General features: G+C 42.4%; 1 protein-coding gene across 2 annotated transcripts in view; it reads right to left on the bottom strand.

Annotated features, from left to right (window-relative positions):
- Positions 1-18,666, bottom strand: part of mical2b (microtubule associated monooxygenase, calponin and LIM domain containing 2b) — a 143,761-nt gene that overhangs the window by 11,192 nt on the left and 113,903 nt on the right. The window contains exons 17-26 of one of the 2 annotated variants that reach the window (XM_065022404.1): positions 16,565-16,751; positions 16,359-16,435; positions 16,136-16,217; positions 12,308-12,407; positions 12,153-12,223; positions 6,542-6,607; positions 3,198-3,304; positions 2,319-3,096; positions 1,986-2,056; positions 489-584 (exon numbers count right to left, since the gene is read on the bottom strand). In XM_065022404.1, coding sequence (XP_064878476.1) covers positions 489-584; positions 1,986-2,056; positions 2,319-3,096; positions 3,198-3,304; positions 6,542-6,607; positions 12,153-12,223; positions 12,308-12,407; positions 16,136-16,217; positions 16,359-16,435; positions 16,565-16,751 — 1,635 coding nt within the window. The remainder of the gene's footprint in view (positions 1-488; positions 585-1,985; positions 2,057-2,318; positions 3,097-3,197; positions 3,305-6,541; positions 6,608-12,152; positions 12,224-12,307; positions 12,408-16,135; positions 16,218-16,358; positions 16,436-16,564; positions 16,752-18,666) is intronic. The other variant, XM_065022405.1, reaches the window with a different exon arrangement.

Here is an 18,666-nt window from a genome sequence, read left to right as displayed (position 1 = left end):
CTGTAGACATAGTTTCAGCCTTTTATTCTGAAAAATGAGCAAGAACGATCACATCGCGTCATTGGATGGCTGGGTGCCAGCAGAGTTTTGCATGCACCAACAGCTTGGAGCAGACATTTTCTCTCTCTCTCCTATTGAAAAAGCTACGGTCCGGTTGAAATATTATCGATTATTTATTGTAAAAACAAACTGAGGATTGATTATAAATTGATTGATTATAAAAACATTTGACATGATTCTACGAACTTTACGGATACTATTTGGAATTTGTGTCTGCCCCGTCGTGACCACTCGAGCCTCTGGATTACTGAACATAACGGCTAAGAGCGTCGTGCATAAGAACAGCCCTTAGCCGTGGTATATTGGCCATATACCACACCCCCTCGGGCCTTATTGCTTAAATATAAAACATGTAAATGAATGGCGAATGAAAACGGAAGGCCTCTGGTGTGGTAGTGCTGTTTTGTTGTCTATGTGCTCTACAGTACCTGGGCTCTGTGGAGCCTCTTCAGCTGCTCTCGCTTGGCCTGTTGAATCACAGTCTTCTCCTGTCTCCTCCTCTGTCTCTCAGAGCTCCCATGGAACTAAACACAGACCGACAAGACAGTGTCACACAACAGTTACCTCACACCAGAGTTAAACCCCTCTGATCTTAGTCCCAACTATTAGGGGTCTGGGCATATCAATCTGACACAGTATCTTATCAGTCATGCGATTGACCTGCACTTGATCCTGGCGGAAGTAGCAGAGATGGTTTGAAAGTGGCAGTGGTAGTAATTATGTTAAGTAAACAAGGCAGACAAGGCAGAGCTGCAAAATGGTGCTCAAAAAAAGAGGGTGGTATGTGTGTGGTGTGCTGTGAAGCCATGGCCAAGACCTATTACAACACCAGAGTGGGATTTCCTCCCCGTATGTAAGGTGATATGAGCAGGTCATGATGTGCTTCTTCAGCCTTCCCAGTAAAGCCTCTCTAATGGAGTATGGATTATCTGTTCTCGGGTCCTGACCTGTCTCTTCATATCTCTTCTGTATCCTCCGCCTTGAGGAGAGCTGCTTTTAAAATCACTGATCTGACATGACATGGATTGGTGTAAGTAAGCTTTCACCTGTCATTTATTTTTATTTATTATGTTTAGTTTGTTCTATCGGTTCTGTTGCTAGAGATGAGACCCTGTCCCCTGTCGTTCAGTCTTTTTGTTCTGTCTGTGGACGCAACCCGATCGTTCGTCCTAAATGTTCCATTGCCAAACTGTCTGGCAAAATTCTTATCCCTTGCTTGCTAGCCAGCCAACTACGGCTAACTTCGTCACATCAAAGAATGCAGCCATAATAACAGCAAAGTAGCTACATTTGCATAAGGTTTTTTCTAGATACATTTATTTGGATACATCCATAACAATGAAGTAATGAGGCGTGATTTCGCCTTGCATAGAAAATGTGCTCTTTCGTCAGTACATTGTTGTTCAGAGGAACTAGCCAACCACACAGTCACTTCAAACTGAAACTAGACTGCAAATTAGCTGCACTTTGTTTCGTTTGACCTTTTTTCAATTAATATTTCTTTGTATATTTATCCATAAAAATGATGCCAGCTGATTCATGATTTCAACTGGCTGAGAAACGCTGTTGCAAATATCGGAGACAGACGGCAAGGTTTATACAAATCTCCGCTGTTGAAAACTAAATGATAATCAAAAAGAAATGTAAGATAATTTCTAAATGCTTTTAATAGTGGAGATCAAGTTAATAAATTGCCTGGCTGGGCTGATGCGACAGTGGATTCCATCTGAATACGCAACAGAGTACTGTAAATAGGCATTTTAACGTCACAAATTAAGCCGGTGGTAACTTGTGGAATAGACACAGGCTGGAATGCGGTTTTAACCAATAAGCATTCAGGATTAGACCCATACATTGTCAGTGATTATTTCAGAGGATGGTAGGAAGGATTGATGCATGTAAGAGTTTTGGAACAGGGCCCTTACCTTCTGTTTGGTTGGGACGTGCTCATCGTCACTTGAGGAGTCGGACACATCTTTCTGCTGTTTGCTGGAGGCTGTGTATAGATGAGGGAACATGAGCACAGACTGAAGCAGTGGTCAAAAACTGTAGAAAGTAGTTGTACACGCACTTCAACTATGTTATTTACATTAAAACACTAAGTATAGGCTACTATAGTAATCTTCTCATTTATAGCATGTACTGAATTAATAGCATTGTAGCATTTATTAGCTCCATGTGAAATTCAACGATGACAAGGGAGTAGAAGCATATAACATAACTCTCATCACATCCTCGCTTGAGTCCTAACCCCTGACCTTGGTTCCTGATGTTGGACAGGATGGTCCTTATGTCCTTCTCCTGACCCCCCACTCCCACGCTCTCCGGTCCCCCCCTCTTCTTCAGCCTCAGGGAGGAGAAAAAGTTTAGCTTCCTGGGCGGCAGTGAAGCCATGTCGTCTGTGGTGAAGGATCCTACAGACTTGTTGCTGCCTAGGGAGACCTGTTCCAGTAGCGTGGGCAGGTCTGTGGGTCTGTCACCCATGGAGGCCTTGAGTGGATGTGGGGATGGCTGGCTCTTCGGCCCCACTTCCACTGTTTGGTCCTCCTGGCTTTGGGCGGTATCCCCAAACAGGGAGCTAAAGCTGAAGGCTCCATCAGACAGAGGCCTACGCTTGGTGGGACTGTTGTTTTTCCTCCTGGTGACAACCGTGTTGGAGTCTGTTGTTGTCCTTGATACTCCAAAAGACCTCCTGAAAGCATTGGCCCACACCTGGAATGCAGACGGAACTGGCTGGGGCTGAGCTGGGACTGGTTCTGCCTCTACCCGAGGCAATAGGTCTTTCGGGGGGATCTGGTCCCCAGGTTTGGGATGTGTGGAAGGATCTCCTCCTCCAGGGCCTCGGGCCTCCTCTCGAGTAGCCAGGTTCCAGTCCAGGAGTTTCTCTCTCTCAGACAGGGACAGTGTCAGCCTTTTCTTACGGCCGACTGCTTCCTCCAGCTGGGGCACTTTTGTGACCAGGCACTCTTCTTTACCCATCGATGAACTCTGATTCTGAGAATCTGCAGGTGGTTTAGGACCATCATGGGAGACCTGCTGAACAAAGACAAAGTCCTGTTTTATTGCTCAGTTGCAATATGTGAATGTTTATATATCACAGGAAATGGTTGAGTATCTGTTTGAATATTGTGCTTTACCGGTGGTTCAATCTCCTCAAAATCAGAGTTGGCCTCTTCAATGTTGGGCTCCTCTTTTTCTGCAGCTTTTTCACGTGAGAAGTGCCTCACCAGGATGAGAGGGAGAGCTGAAGGAGTAGAGTACAACAGACAACATGCTTGATCAGAGCTCATGCAACTACTGTAGGTCAGACTTTAATATTGCAGACAGATTGTGGCTTTACATTTACATTTAAGTCATTTAGCAGACGCTCTTATCCAGAGCGACTTACAAATTGGTGCGTTCATCTTATGACATCCATCAATGTAAATGTCTGCGTCATTGCCCAATTCACCAGATTGTGTGTGTGTGTGTGTTTTAAATATATATACATACACACCTTTTTTATTTGTATATATTTTCCTTTATTAGTTTCCCCTAATTGGAGTAAACTAATGAACAACATTTAGGCTTCAACTTCCAGCTTAAACATACTTTATAAATACAGACACAGTATATCTTACAATGGTTATCTTTTGTTTGTTTTTAGTCCCATCCTTCAGCTACCCTCAACCCCTCCCATCTACTTCTGAAGACCATCCCATTTGCCATATATTTTTAACTGTACTGTTTCAAAAGTTCTGAACCTATTTACATTTTACATTGGTTACTTTGTCCAACCCGTCAGGTCCACTCAACTCCTCCCATCCATCTTTGAACCATATCCAGTTTTGGTGTTTATTTGACATATATTTTTAACTGTGCTGTTATGTTTCACAAAAGTTCTGAACCTTGCTATTCTCATAGTTTCTAAAGATTGTACTTTAAAAAACCTTTTTTTTTTAAAGAGTATTATATTATTGAGCAATTGACTATGATTTTTCAAATCACCCAGCAGTCCTATTTGCAGTTAGCTCCAGGTAAATGTTGCAATTCCTCAGCCATTCCTGAACCTGTGACCAAAAACAAGCTATGTATGGACAGTACCAAAACAAATTATCTAATGATTCTGTCTCTTCGTAGCAAAATCTGCAGAGTTGGGATGTATGTGTGTGTGTGTGTGTGTGTGTGTGTGTGTGTGTGTGTGTGTGTATGTATGTATGTATGTATGTATGTATGTATGTATACACACAAAATTATATTGGTTGCAAGAATTTTGTATAATAATTTCAAATTGAAAAAAAGTTCTGAATCAGATGTTTTGGGAATCAGTTCATAAACCATGTGGCATGGAATTGGTACATCAAAAAATGTTTCCCAACTATTTTGCAATCTATATGACATAGCGGTCATTTTTTGGGGTCCTGAAATGAAACTGGTATATTTTTTCATTTATCACAATTTTCCTTAACCAATTTTGGTCTTTAGTTCCTTCTCCCCCTTCCCTCTTCCATTTTTTGCAGTAATGCTGCATTTAGTTGGTTGTAATTTTGGGTAGAGCAGACTTTTCCATGTATTTTGTTAGCTGCATGTGTGAGATACAGTGCATTCGGAAAGTATTCCAGATCCTTTCACTTTTTACATATGTTACGTTACAGCCTTATTCTGAAATGGATTCAATGGTTTTTTCTTTATCAATCTACACACAATACCCCATAATGACAAAGCAAAAACAGGTTTAGACATTTTAGCACATTTATAAAAAATAACACAAGTATTCAGACACTTATGATATTCAAAATTGAGATCAGGTGCATCCCATTTCCACTGATCATCCTTGAGATGTTTCTACCTGTGGTAAATTCAATTGATTGGACATGATTTGGAAAGGCACACACCTGTCTATATAAGGTCCCACAGTTGACAGTGCATGTAAGAGCAAAAACCAAGCCATGAGGATAAAGGAATTGTCCGTAGAGCTCAGAGACAGGATTGTGTCGAGGCACAGATCTGGGGAAGGCTACAAAAACATTTCTGCATCATTGAAGGTCCCCAAGAACACAGTGGGCTCCACCATTCTAACATTGAAGTTTGGAACCACCAAGACTCATCCTAGAACTGGCCGCCCGGCCAAATGAAGCAATCAGGGGAGAAGGGCCTTGGTCAGGGAGGTGACCAAGAACCCAATGGTCACTGTGACAGAGCTTCTCTGTGGAGATGGGAGAACCTTCCAGAAGGACAACCATCTTTGCAGCACTCCATCAAATCAGGCCTTTATGGTAGAGAGGCCAGACGGAAGCCACTCAGTAAAAAGCCAAAAAGCACCTAAAGCGGAGCTTTACCTAGCAAAGACTTATAGATGACCTGGAGCCAGTGGGTTTGGCGATGAATATGTAGTGAGGGCCAGCCAATGAGAGCATACAGTTGAGAGGATCTGCAGAGAATGGGAGAACCTCCGAAAACAGGTGTTCCAAGTTTGTGGCGTCATACCAAAGAAGACTCGAGGCTGTAATCGCTGCCAAAGGTGCTTCAACAAAGTACTGAGTAAAGGGTCTGAATACTTTTGTAAATGTAATTTGTTTTTTGCAAACAATTCTAAAAACTTGTTTTTGCTTTGTCATTATGGGCTAGTGTATGTAGAACGATGGGGGGGGACGATTTAATCAATTTTAGAATAAGGCTGTAACGTAACAAATTATGGAAAAAGTCAAGGGGTCTGACTGAATGCACTAACTCCATCAGTCCTATTTACAAAGATTATACAGTTTTTAAAAATAATCTTCCTAAAATGATGTTTAAAAAAAATAAAAAAATATTGTATATTTGAGTTTTACCATAATATTTGTTTTAATATTTGTTCTGTCTTTTCTGGTGGATTAAACTGAAATTGGTAGATCAGACTTAACACGCTCCTCAGATACATGCTCATTAACACACACTACATACACAACCATCTGTGTTGTCATTGTGTATAATAAGGGTCATTACGCATGAATGATCAAATAGCGTATGTAAAATCTTTACAGTTCGATAGAGTTGAAGTAACCAGAATCATGTTTTATCAGCAAGAGAGCAGTTATAATGCGGTCTATCCCAAAAAGTAACCTTGTCCAAACACAAATCTAATTCAATTGTAGACAACTCTAGACCAACACAAAAATGAAAAATATTCTTCCCAGAGAACACCAGCTCCCTCTAGTGTGTGTGAGATTTCACTTCAGCTTTTAAATATTTCATTTAACTCAAGATTCTCACGCAATACTTCAAAACCATCAGTCAGTGTACTGTCACTTTTTCTCATTGGGAATATTAATGAAGTACATTACCAGAGCACCATAGGCCCCAGCTGCAACAGCTCTCTATGCATTGCAGTGAACATTCTAACACTTTTACAAAACACAAATATCAGAGCTAGTAACACCACAGCAGGGAATAAGAAGGTGATATAGACATGATCCTTATATCCGTCCTGTCAGATAATCAACAGCAGAGGTAGTCTACTCACTAGCACGGATCTTCCTCTTCCATCTGCTGTTCCCAGATGGGAGGGATGACTTGGTACTGGAATGTTCTGCAGGGAGAGTGGGCATAACCCATATCACAACACATACAGTATTGATCTGCGTCAACACTACTGTGGCAACACATTTGAACTGGATATCTGTCAAACAATGATAAACTATAGTTCTACATTTACAAGTTATGTAAGAGAATGAGAGGTCTCTATACAGTTTTAGGGTGCTAGGCAACTACCATTCAGCCATGGGGTGGCGTCGCACACCTTTCAACTGAGCCCAGCAAATGAGGCGTGGAGAACAGAACAGCTGTGGCCTATTGACAGCCAGTAGACAGCCCTATCTGTGCAGCCGGACAGAATGTTCAGGCCAGTCCCAGTGCTCAGCGCTCCCCATGCCAAGACAAATAATCATTTAATGTGGGAGAATGGCTTTGTCTGCCCCACCCAGATTTCAGAGCCCTAACTGGAGGACTGGGATCTCACACAGGGGGAAACAGAGGACGGCAGGCTGCTCCTAAATCACTCACTCCCTCAGACCCTAATAAACAAAGTCTACATAGCTATATGGATGGAATCATATCCTACACGCTCTAGACATCCAGACTGACGCCTGTAATGATGCTGGGAGAGAAGTTAGGCTGCTACAAGGCCAATGCTGTTGGCGGCGAGAACAGGGAAATAGCTACAGTTGAAGTCGGAAGTTTACATACACCTTAGCCAAATACATTTAATCTCAGTTTTTCACAATTCCTGACATTTAATCCTAGTAAAAATTCCCTGTCTTAGGTCAGTTAGGATCACCACTATTTAAAAAATGTGAAAAGTCAGAATAATAGTAGAGCGAATGATTTATTTCAGCTTTAATTTCGTTTTCATCACATTCCCAGTGGATCAGAAGTTTACATACACTCAATTAGCATTTGGTAGCATTGCCTTTAAATTGTTGACCTTAGGTCAAACATTTCGGGGAGCCTTCCACAAGCTTCACACAATAAATTGGGTGAATTTTGGCCCATTCCTCCTGACAGAGCTGGTGTAATGGAGTCAGGTTTGTAGGCCTCCTTGCTCGCACACGCTTTTTCAGTTCCGCCCACAAATTTTCTATAGGAATGAGGTCAGGGCTTTGTGATGGCCACTCCAATACCTTGACTTTGTTGTCCTTAAGCCATTTTGCCACAACTTTGGAAGTATGCTTGGGGTCATTGTCCATTTAGAAGACCCATTTGCGACCAAGCTTTAAATTCCTGACTGATGTCTTGAGATGTTGCTTCAATATATCCACATTAAAAAAATATATATATATATTTAACCTTTATTTAACCAGTTAGGCAAGTTGAGAACAAGTTCTCATTTTCAATTGCAACCTGGCCAAGAAAGCAAAGCAGTTCAACACATACAACGACGCAGTTACACATGGAGTAAAACAAACATACAGTCAATAATACAGTAGAAAATAAGTCTATATACAATGTGAGCAAATGAGGTGAGATAAGGGAGGTAAAGGCAAAAAAAAGGCTGTGATGGCAAAGTAAATACAATATAGCAAGTAAAACACTGGAATGGTAGATTTGCAGTGGAAGAAAGTGCAAAGTAGAGATAGAAATAATGGGGTGCAAAGGAGAAGAAATAAATAAATACAGTAGGGGGAGAGGTAGTTGTTTGGGCTAAATTATAGATGGGCTATGTACAGGTGCAGTAATCTGTGAGCTGGCCTGACAGCTGGTGCTTAAAGTTAGTGAGGGAGATAAGTGTTTCCAGTTTAAGAGATTTTTGTAGTTCGTTCCAGTCAGTGGCAGCAGAGAACTGGAAGGAGAGGTGGCCAAAGGAATAATTGGTTTTGGGGGTGACCAGAGAGATATACCTGCTGGAGCGGGTGCTACAGGTGAGTGCTGCTATGGTGACCAGCGAGCTGAGATAAGAGGGGACTTTACCTAGCAGGGTCTTGTAGATGACCTGGAGCCAGTGGGTTTGGTGACGAGTATGAAGCGAGGGCCAGCAAACGAGAGCGTACAGGTCGCAGTGATGGGAAGTATATGGGGCTTTGGTGACAAAACAGATGGCACTGTGATAGACTGCATCCAATTTATTGAGTAGGGTATTGGAGGCTATTTTGTAAATGACATCGCCGAAGTCGAGGATCAGTAGGATGGTCAGTTTTACAAGGGTATGTTTGGCAGCATGAGTGAAGGATGCTTTGTTGCAAAATAGGAAGCTAATTCTAGATTTAACTTTGGATTGAAGATGTTTGATATGAGTCTGGAAGGAAAGTTTACAGTCTAACCAGACACCTAGGTATTTGTAGTCGTCCACATATTCAGAACCGTCCAGAGTAAGTGATGTTGGACGGGCGGGCAGGTGCAGGCAGCGATCGGTTCAAGAGCATGCATTTAGTTTTACTTGCATTTAAGAGCAGTTGGAGGCCACGGAAGGAGAGTTGTATGGCATTGGAGCTCGTCTGGAGAGTTGTTAACAGTGTCCAAAGAAGGGCCAGAAATATACAGAATGGTGTCGTCTGCGTAGAGGTGGATCAGAGAATCACCATCAGCAAGAGGGACATCATTGAAGTACACAGAGAAAAGAGTCAGCCCAAGAATTGAACCCTGTTGCACCCCCATAGATACTGCCAGAGGCCTGGACAACAGGCCCTCCGATTTGACACACTGAACTCTATCAGAGAAGTAGTTGGTGAACCAGGCGAGGCAATCATTTGAGAAACCAAGGCTATCGAGTCTGCCAATAAGAATGTGGTGATTGACAGAGTCGAAAGCCTTGGCCAGGTCAATGAATACGGCTGCACAGTATTGTTTCTTATCAATGGCGGTTAAGATATTGTTTAGGACCTTGAGCATGGCTGAGTGGCACCCATGACCAGCTCTGAAACCAGATTGCATAGCGGAGAAGGTATGGTGGGATTCAAAATGGTCGGTAATCTGTTTGTTCAAAGACCTTAGAAAGGCAGGGTAGGATAGATATAGGTCTGCAGCAGTTTGGGTCAAGAGTGTCCCCCACTTTGAAGAGGGGGATGACCGCAGCTGCTTTCCAATCTTTGGGAATCTCAGACGATACGAAAGAGAGGTTTAACAGGCTACTAATAGGGGTTGCAACAATTTCGGCTGATAATTTTAGAAAGAAAGGGTCCAGATTGTCTAGTCCGGCTGATTTGTAGGGGTCCAGATTTTGCAGCTCTTTCAGAACATCAACTGACTGGATTTGGGAGAAGGAGAAATGGGGTAGGCTTGGGGGGTGCAGTGCTATTGACCGGGGTAGGGGTAGCCAGGTGGAAAGCAAGGCCAGCCATAGAAAAATGCATATTGAAATGATCAATTATAGTGGATTTATCGGTGGTGACAGTGTTTCCTATCCTCAGTGCAGTGAGCAGCTGGGAGGAAGTGTTCTTATTCTCCATGGACTTTACAGTGTCCCAGAACATTTTTAGGTTTGTGTTGCAGGAAGCAAATTTCTGCTTGAAAAAGCTAGCCTTGGCATTTCTAACTGCCTGTGTATATTGGTTTCTAGCTTCCCTGAAAAGTTGCACGGGGACTGTTCGATGCTAACGCAGTTGTGAAGGCCGGAGGAAGGTCCGGATAGGTGATTGTAGCCCAGGAGTGGCTGATGGAACTCTTCAGCTGGCTAGCTCCGGAATAATTTATGTTTGCTCCGGAATCGACGTAAGCCAATAGTCACACGGATAGCAGCTAGCTAGCTGCGAGATCCAGGTGTAAATGTCCAGAGTTTTCGGTTGAAATCCAGGAATATGGAGAGAAAAATAGGTCCAGTTTGATCTGCTCTGAGTCGCGTTGTAAACTGGCCAGCTTCTATTGTAGATTTCAGATTTGAGGTAAATAATATATATATATATTTTTTTGTTTGAATTTTACCCCTTTTTCTCCCCAATTTTCGTGGTATCCAATTATTGTAGTAGCTACTATCTTGTCTCATCGCTACAACTCCCGTACGGGCTCGGGAGAGACGAAGGTTGAATGTCATGCGTCCTCCGATACACAACCCAACCAGCCGTACTGCTTCTTAACACAGCGCGCATCCAACCCGGAAGCCAGCCGCACCAATGTGTTGGAGGATACACCGTGCACCCGGCAACCTTGGTTAGCGCGCACTGCGCCCGGCCCGCTACAGGAGTCGCTGGTGCGCGATGAGGCAAGGACATCCCTACCGACCAAGCCCTCCCTAACCCGGACGACGCTAGGCCAATTGTGCGTCGCCCCACGGACATCCCGGTTGCGGCCGGTTACGACAGAGCCTGGGCGCGAACCCAGGGACTCTGATGGCACAGCTGGCGCTGCAGTACAGCGCCCTTAACCACTGCGCCACCCGGGAGGCCTAATATTTTTTTAATATATAAATTGGTGAGGCGGGTTGCAGGAGAGTGTTTTGAAGTTGATTTTTTGGAAAATAAAATATAAAAGATATGTGAAGAAAGATGTAAAAAAAATATTATATATATATATATATACACACATACACGACAAGACGAGGACAAAGTACGTCTGACTGCTATGCCATCTTGGATTATATCAACATCATTTTCTTTCCTCGTGATGCCATCCATTTTGTGAAGTACACCAGTCCCTCCTGCAGCAAAGCACCCCCACAACATGATGCTGCCACCCCCGTGCTTCACGGTTGGGATGGTGTTCTTCGGCTTGCAATCATCCTCCTTTTCCTCCAAACATAACAATGGTCATTATGGCCAAACAGTTGTTTTTTTGTTTCATCAGACCAGAGGACATTTCTCCAAAAAGTACAATCTTTGTCCCCATGTGCAATTGCAAACCATAGTCTGACTTTTTTATGCCGGTTTTGGAGCAGTGGCTTCTTCCTTGCTGAGTTGCCTTTCAGGTTATGTCGATATAGGACTAGTTTTACTGTGGATATAAATACTTTTGTACCGGTTCCTCCAGCATCTTCTCAAGGTCCTTTGCTGTTGTTCTGGGATTGATTTGCACTTTTCGCACCAAAGGACGTTCATCTCTAGGAGACAGAACGAGTCTCCTTCCTGAGCGGTATGACGGCTACATGGTCCCATGATGTTTATACTTGTGTACTATTGTTTGTACAGATGAACGTGGTACCTTAAGGCATTTGGAAATTGTTCAAGGATGAACGAGTCTTGGCGGATTTATTTTGATTTTCCAATGATGTCAAGCAAAGAGGCACTGAGTTTGAAGGTAAATCTTGAAATATATCCACAGGTACACCTCCAATTGACTCAAATTATGTCAATTAGGCTTTAGAAGCTTCTAAAGCCATTACATACTTTTCTGGAATTTTCCAAGTTGTTTAAAGGCACAGTCAACCTAGTGTATGTAAACTTCTGACCCATTGGAATTGTGATACAGTGAATTATAAGTTAAATCATCTCTAAACAATTGTAGGAAAAATGACTTGTGTCATGCACACACAGTAGATGTCCTAACAGACTTGCCAAAACTATAGTTTGTTAACAAGAAATGTGTGGAGTGGATTAATTGACTCCAACCTAAGTGTATGTAAACTTCCATCTTCAACTGTATGGCTGAAGCTAGGGGAAAATCAGAGTAATGTGTTTCTCATGTGGGTGAATGTCAGGGAGACTTCACACCTTTCTTCTCCTGTGCAGAATCTTGTGGTTTGAGAAATGTATCGGAGTTGGCCCGTTTCTTCGAGTCAGCACTGCAAAAAGACATGGACAACACACAAAAACAATGAGCAATGGCAAACGACACATTGAGGGTAGTGCTGTAGTAGTGGACTCACGTCCTGTTGGAGTCAGGCAGGTCCACTGTGCCCATGGCCACCTCAGGCACCCTGCGGGTGTACAGTCCATTCATCAGACCTGTGCATCTGTAGTGACGTCCTGAAAATGTCAATCTTATTAGGCCAAATTCACATACTACATTATTGCTATTTATGACACTAAGTGTACTCCAACAAACTAAGACAGCTAGGATGGTTACAAAGCTACTGCTCTTACTATGTGTAAATGTGTCTGCCTCTAACTGGTTAGGTCACACTACCAGGCTGCATTACTGCTTTGGAAATAACAGTGCCAACATGCTACCTTACTTTATACATTTGCAGTCAAGCATGCAATACAAGTCTGATCTATATATCTGTAGACACACAGGTATAAATGGAGAGACTTGGTAAAAGCATTGTGTTAAAATATAAATCAACATGTAAGGAACCCCAACCATGTGATATGGACCAAAAGTGAACATTCATGCTAGTGATTACTCACAGAACCAAACTGAAGCCATGTTGATAATTGTTTCATAGATTCTTTTGAGAGTACATTTCATAATGAAAAACCTATACAAACATGATCTAGAATTCTACGTAAATGCTTTGGGCATGCTCTGCATCTGAATCAGTAACTTAATGGGTTGGTTAGGTTGTGTAGTATACCATGGTTATGGATGTGGGTCTAATTGTTGAGGCAACACAGCTTCAACACAAACAATAGCCCACTTGAGGTGCTGAATCATTATGAGTTTAGGGCAATTACCCAAATAATACTGTTGATGTCACATTGTGTTTGGATTCCAATACAACATTTAAAAAACTCTGACCCAGAGATGACCCAATCAGAAAGATGAGAAAGACCCAAAAAGAGAAACCCATAAAGTGAAAGGGTGCGTGTAATAATATTATATTACTATAATATTACTATTATTTGAATTCAGTTCATAGTGGAGACGCATTTGCATTGGGTCTAATGTATGGTTTTTGTTGTGACAATAAGTGACCGTGCTATTTGGGGAAATCAAATAAAAGGAACTGCTCCCTAGAAGTGTCACTCAGTCCCCCCCTAAAAACACATGACCGACTGGGGAATGAACAGGGCTGAGCAATACTGTCCAGGGAAATTCAAGTGTGGTTAAGTGCGTGGGAATGTGCCAATCAGCAAACATTTTTTTTACAAAATTGAACATTTCAGTTGTTAATTCTGCTGTTAATTTGAAAAATCTATAAAAGTTGGTAAATTTGGCTAATTTGTTTTTAAAAATTAAGGGAAGAAGCAAGTAACTTATGTAATCAAATACATTTATTTATACTTACAGCTTAAATAGCATAAATTAAATCAAAACAGTTTATTCACTGTGGAAAAATACAAGATAGCAAATGAAATCTTATAAACAACTAAAATGTACAACAAAATATTCTGGAGCAAACTTGCAGAATTGTGCCCCCAAAAAACTAGGATCTTGTCATGAGGGCGGCAGGGTAGCCTAGTGGGTAGAGCATTGGGCTAGTAACCGAAAGGTTGCAAGTTTGAATCCCCCAGCTGACAAGGTACAAATCTGTCGTTCTGCCCTGAACAAGGAAGTTAAACCACTGTTCCTAGGCAATCATTGAAAATAAGATTTTGTTCTTAACTGACTTGCCTAGTTAAATAAAGGTAAAATAAATGAGCAATGAGCTCAGCTTTGTGGTAGGAGGAACATGAGAGTCCTTGAGAAGGTTTCTGAATGATAAGCGCCTTCTGCAACAGAGAATCACAGGGGGACAGACGTGGAAATGGAGGTTATTATCAGATGGGGCAGACAAAAAGACTTGAAGAAACTGCATGTCAAAGACTCAGACCTTCAACACGTTGTGTGTTAGAGAGGGCAGAAAGAACAGCAAGTCTCAGTGGGTTTAGCTTGGAAGAACGGAAGGCTTTTGAAACATACTCAATTATTGAACAAATGTGTGTCTAATGGAATGAACCTGTTGCCATACACTGGACCCATGATGCGTTCTCAACATGAATGGTTAAGGAGTGGTCACAAAGAGCAATGGAGGCAGCGAATGCAAAGCAACAATATTGATCATGAGACCCAAGTAGGACATCACCTTCCTGCCATAATGATTCAGCCTGTGACAGGCTGTGTGCGTGTGTGCGTGTGTGTGCGCACCATGGGATTTATTTAAGATACCAATCATAGGTTGCAGTAATGGAATTTGAAACCGAAGAATGAAATGTGAGAAATATGGAAGGGAAAACATGACCTAAAAATATTAAGAATCACAAATAAAATAAAAACTTTGTTGCAACACTTAGCAATCCTTTTGAAAACCAGTCATAACTGTACTACCAGACCAAGCTATTGATTCAGAACACTTCAGAACAAACATTCCTGGGATCATTTGCATATTAGAATATGTGCAAAAATGTGCATCAAATCCAAGTCATGTGATCCAAGCAGCACAAAAGCAAAGAACTATACCTAAATATTTCAAAGAAAAACAATCTTTCTTTGGAAGAATTTGCTACATTACCTGGTGCCAGAGATAAACATGAGGATCCTCTGTGTTTACAGACTTATCTAATATTTTACAACAATGAGTTTAAATCAGATTAATCTAAAATCAAAATGTGTCCCATTAAACTGCATTAGAAAAATCTACCAAATAATGGTGTGAAAAAAGATTCTAAAACAAAAATATAGCAACAAAATTACATCCGGAATCATCTTAGAAAAAAAGCTAGTGAGATGCAAAAATACGGTTTGCCATCTCCATTACACACCTCACAGGAGCAATATAGCAGTGCAGTTCAAAAACAAGCAGGACTCCGTCCAACAGACTCCACAAAACACAAGCACACCAGGCACTACACACAAACTTAGCAGTCCTGCCAAGTGAAGTCAAGTGCTTTTAGTGGATCCTTTTTGGATTACAAAAAAATTAAATAATTTTACCCAAAAATAAGCTTGGGAATACTGAAATAAAAGATTAAGAAATTGAAAGGATGCATGAAGTTGTCCAATGTTAATGGGATAATTAAGGATTTTGGCCCTTTTTCTACTTCCCCAGAGTCAGAAGAACTCGTGGATACCATTTTTATGTCTCTGTAGTTTGAAGGAAGTTGCTAACTAGCACAATAACTGCTAAGAAGTCTATGATAACTGCTAGCATGATTTCAAGATTCCATAGGCTTCCAGTCATTATGCTAATGCTAGTGGAGCAATGGCTCGCGAAACTACCTCGAACTTCCTTCATATTGGAAGGAGACATAAAAACGGTATCCAAAAGTTAATCTGACTACGGGGAAGTGGATAAAGGACTTCATTGCCAAAACCCCAAAGTATCCCTTTAAGGACCATGCATCGCACTTGGTATAATACTTTCACAAACATGAAGTTTGTTTGTCATAAAATAAAATAAAGAATAGAAGACTTGAAATTGATCATTTTAGAATCTGCATAAAGCATTTGACATTGTGCAGACTGCTGTAGCTCAGGCACTTGCGTCACAGAGTACAGTACAGCATTAAGTCCATGAGGCACCAGGCACTGCATCTCTAGTTGGCCCTGAGTCCTAGACACTACTGGGCCCAGGGCAGTGGGCCTTGGGGCTGGGGCTCAGGCTCCATGTAAATCTGGCCCAGGAGCTCGTGCAGCATGCTCAGTAGGGGCAGGCCCAAACTCAGCAGCTCGTACAGGAAGCCGTAGTCCTCTGAGCGATCCCTGAGATGGCGCCCCGCCTGACTGACTGCCCCACGCACCCAGCAGGCCAGCCGGTGGGGCATTCCACACACTGATTGGCCAGCGTGCAGCGGCCAGCGCAGGCTTCTCCTAAGGAAGGAACACAGGGTACCTGGCGGCTGGCTCTGCAGGCTGCCCGTGGTTGAGTTGGGGTCACTACCGTCCGGCGAAGAGGTCAGATGTCCCTGCTCCTTCTGTGTGTGATAGGCACAACATAACATTTAAATATCAGACTAAGTGGTGACTAAACACATAAATAAAATGTAAAAAATATCAGAAATAACATAATTCCCAATTAAAAATGACTGTTTGGCTGTTACTGAAACCTGTTTTACCGTTCTCCTCTGGAACTTGCTTGAACTTTGAAGCCTAGGTTTGCGCTGAGAATAGTGAAGCTTGCAATAAAACTTGCCTGTAAAACAAACATCAAATCACATACTAAAACACATGCCTGTTGTCACTAAATATCAAATAAATTGACAAACGGCTTCTGCCCCTGGGTGGAAAAAGAGGTTGGTATATGGGTGTGTCAGGATCATACCCTGTTTGGAGTTGTAGGCATGTCCGCCCAAGCGTAGTGTGGAGCTGCAGACGTCACAGCGGAAACACTCCCTGTGGAAGAAGTAGCCCTCAGCGCTGAGACGCTCCATCACATACACACGCTTGGAGCAGAAGTGACACATGTCACTGCCTCCAAGGTTCTGAGGAAACTCCTTCCTTCCAACACACTGAGGAGACAGCACAGGCAACAGCAGCAGGTTAGGGATATGGAGAGAACAGAATAGGCAAGCTGTTAGCGTAGTCGTCTCCTGCAAAAAATTAGGGAGCTTTGCGGTTGAGAGCCATGTAAAAAAGTGAGCCATCGAAACCTTTTTGGTTCTATATAGCACCATTTCTTCTAGCAGTGTACAGTATTAGGGGGTGGTATGACCACCTATTAAGTTAACATGTAACCCTAATGTGGATGTTAAGGCAGGCAGTGAGATAGGACAAGTGAGGATTTCATCATTTTAGTTATTTATTTAACCTTTATTAAACTAAGCAAGTCCATTAAGAACAAATTCTTATCTAGAGTGACGGCCCACCCCGGCCAAACCCTAACCTGGATGACGCTGGGCAAATTGTGCTCCGCCCTATGGGACTCCCAATCACAGCCGGTTGTGATTCAGCATGGAATCTAACCAGGGTCTGTAGTGACACCTCTAGCACTGAGATGCAGTGCCTTAGACCGCTGCGCCACTCGGGAGCCCTCAGAGAACCATCCAGACTGAAGAGTAACACCAAGTACAATATAACCTAACCAAATTAGTAATAAGGCCATGAGGAATAAGTCATACCTTTCAATGGTCCCTGGTATTTTGAAGGCAAAAACTGAATAATATTTCATGAAATGGGAACTTAATTCCTGAGGTGTAATTAGTAGGGAATTTTCCCAGCAGTGAGAGGTGATCATGATGATGAAATCAACAATTCTCTGGACCATAGCAGAAAACTAGTCAAATACGGTAGCTTGGCAAGGCTGTGCACTTGCTTGCATTTAGCTTTTCCTGCATAATGTGGCAAAATGCTGTTTACCGCTCTAGACTTGAAGACATGAAGTGGGGCAAAACCCTGTGTGAACAGACACCCACATGAGTGCATGGAGTTCCCATCGCAGTGGCCCCTGGAGGCCTTTACACAAAACACCATGGCTCATGACTGGAGAATTCACCACAAGATTCAGGTCAGAATGCTTGACAGTACACAGTCCCTATTTTCTACTAGTAACAGATGTAGTATCCAGAAGCAGTAGGCATGACTTTGTTGTTGTGTAGATGGCTACCAACACTCCTGAAGTTGGTATTAGAGGCCTTGGGCTGGTAATAGATATAGAGCCTTCTTTTGTTTGTGTGTGTCTTGTGATGTTTTTTCCCACTGGGCTGTGTTGGCACAAACACAATCGTTAGTCACACTGTGCTTACCGGCGATGCATTAGGCCTGTGGTCAGTTTCAGAGGATGGCTAGAGTTTCAGCCCTAGCACCTATGCGAGACGATACCTTCCCAACTGTCCGCTAAACAGAGCCCAGTCAGAGGTCGAGGGAGGGAGCAGCATAGAGACAGACAAAAGGAGGAAGAGATGGGAAAGAAAGGATCAAGAAAGGATAGATCAAGGAAAATAGAGAAATGCATTTCTACTCAGACAACAGAGAAGCAGAAATCATGCAGACAGTGAAATTGTTACGGCTACCTGTTTGGCAGGCTGAGAGGGCTCAGCTGGACAGCGTTCAGATCAAACAATTGTTTTTGAATCATTCTACTTGGTGCAGCACTCTCATTGCACTAAAACCAATAAGAACACAGAAAAGAGTGAGTTGATTTAATAGACTTCACACTCAAAGAATCTTTTGTCTATTCTTACATTTCACATTTTTACTGATACCCGTTGGGCAGGCTAAGGGTTCAGCTTGATAACCCTCAGGTCAAATGATTCTAGTCTCAGCATTCCCATTGCACTAAAAGCACAATAAAACATGGTCAGTGTGAGCTGACAGTCTCTTCTATTCTTACATTTCAACTGCAGAGAGAAGAAGTCTACTGATACCGGTTCGGTGGACTTTTAAACAGGTCAGCTTCATAAGCTTCATTCTGGGGTGGCAGGTAGC

Source organism: Oncorhynchus nerka, linkage group LG9a, assembly GCF_034236695.1.
Source record: "Oncorhynchus nerka isolate Pitt River linkage group LG9a, Oner_Uvic_2.0, whole genome shotgun sequence".
Taxonomy (NCBI): Eukaryota; Metazoa; Chordata; class Actinopteri; order Salmoniformes; family Salmonidae; genus Oncorhynchus; species Oncorhynchus nerka.
The sequence above is the reverse complement of the archived record's forward strand: the minus strand, read 5'-3'. Positions and strand labels throughout refer to the sequence as shown.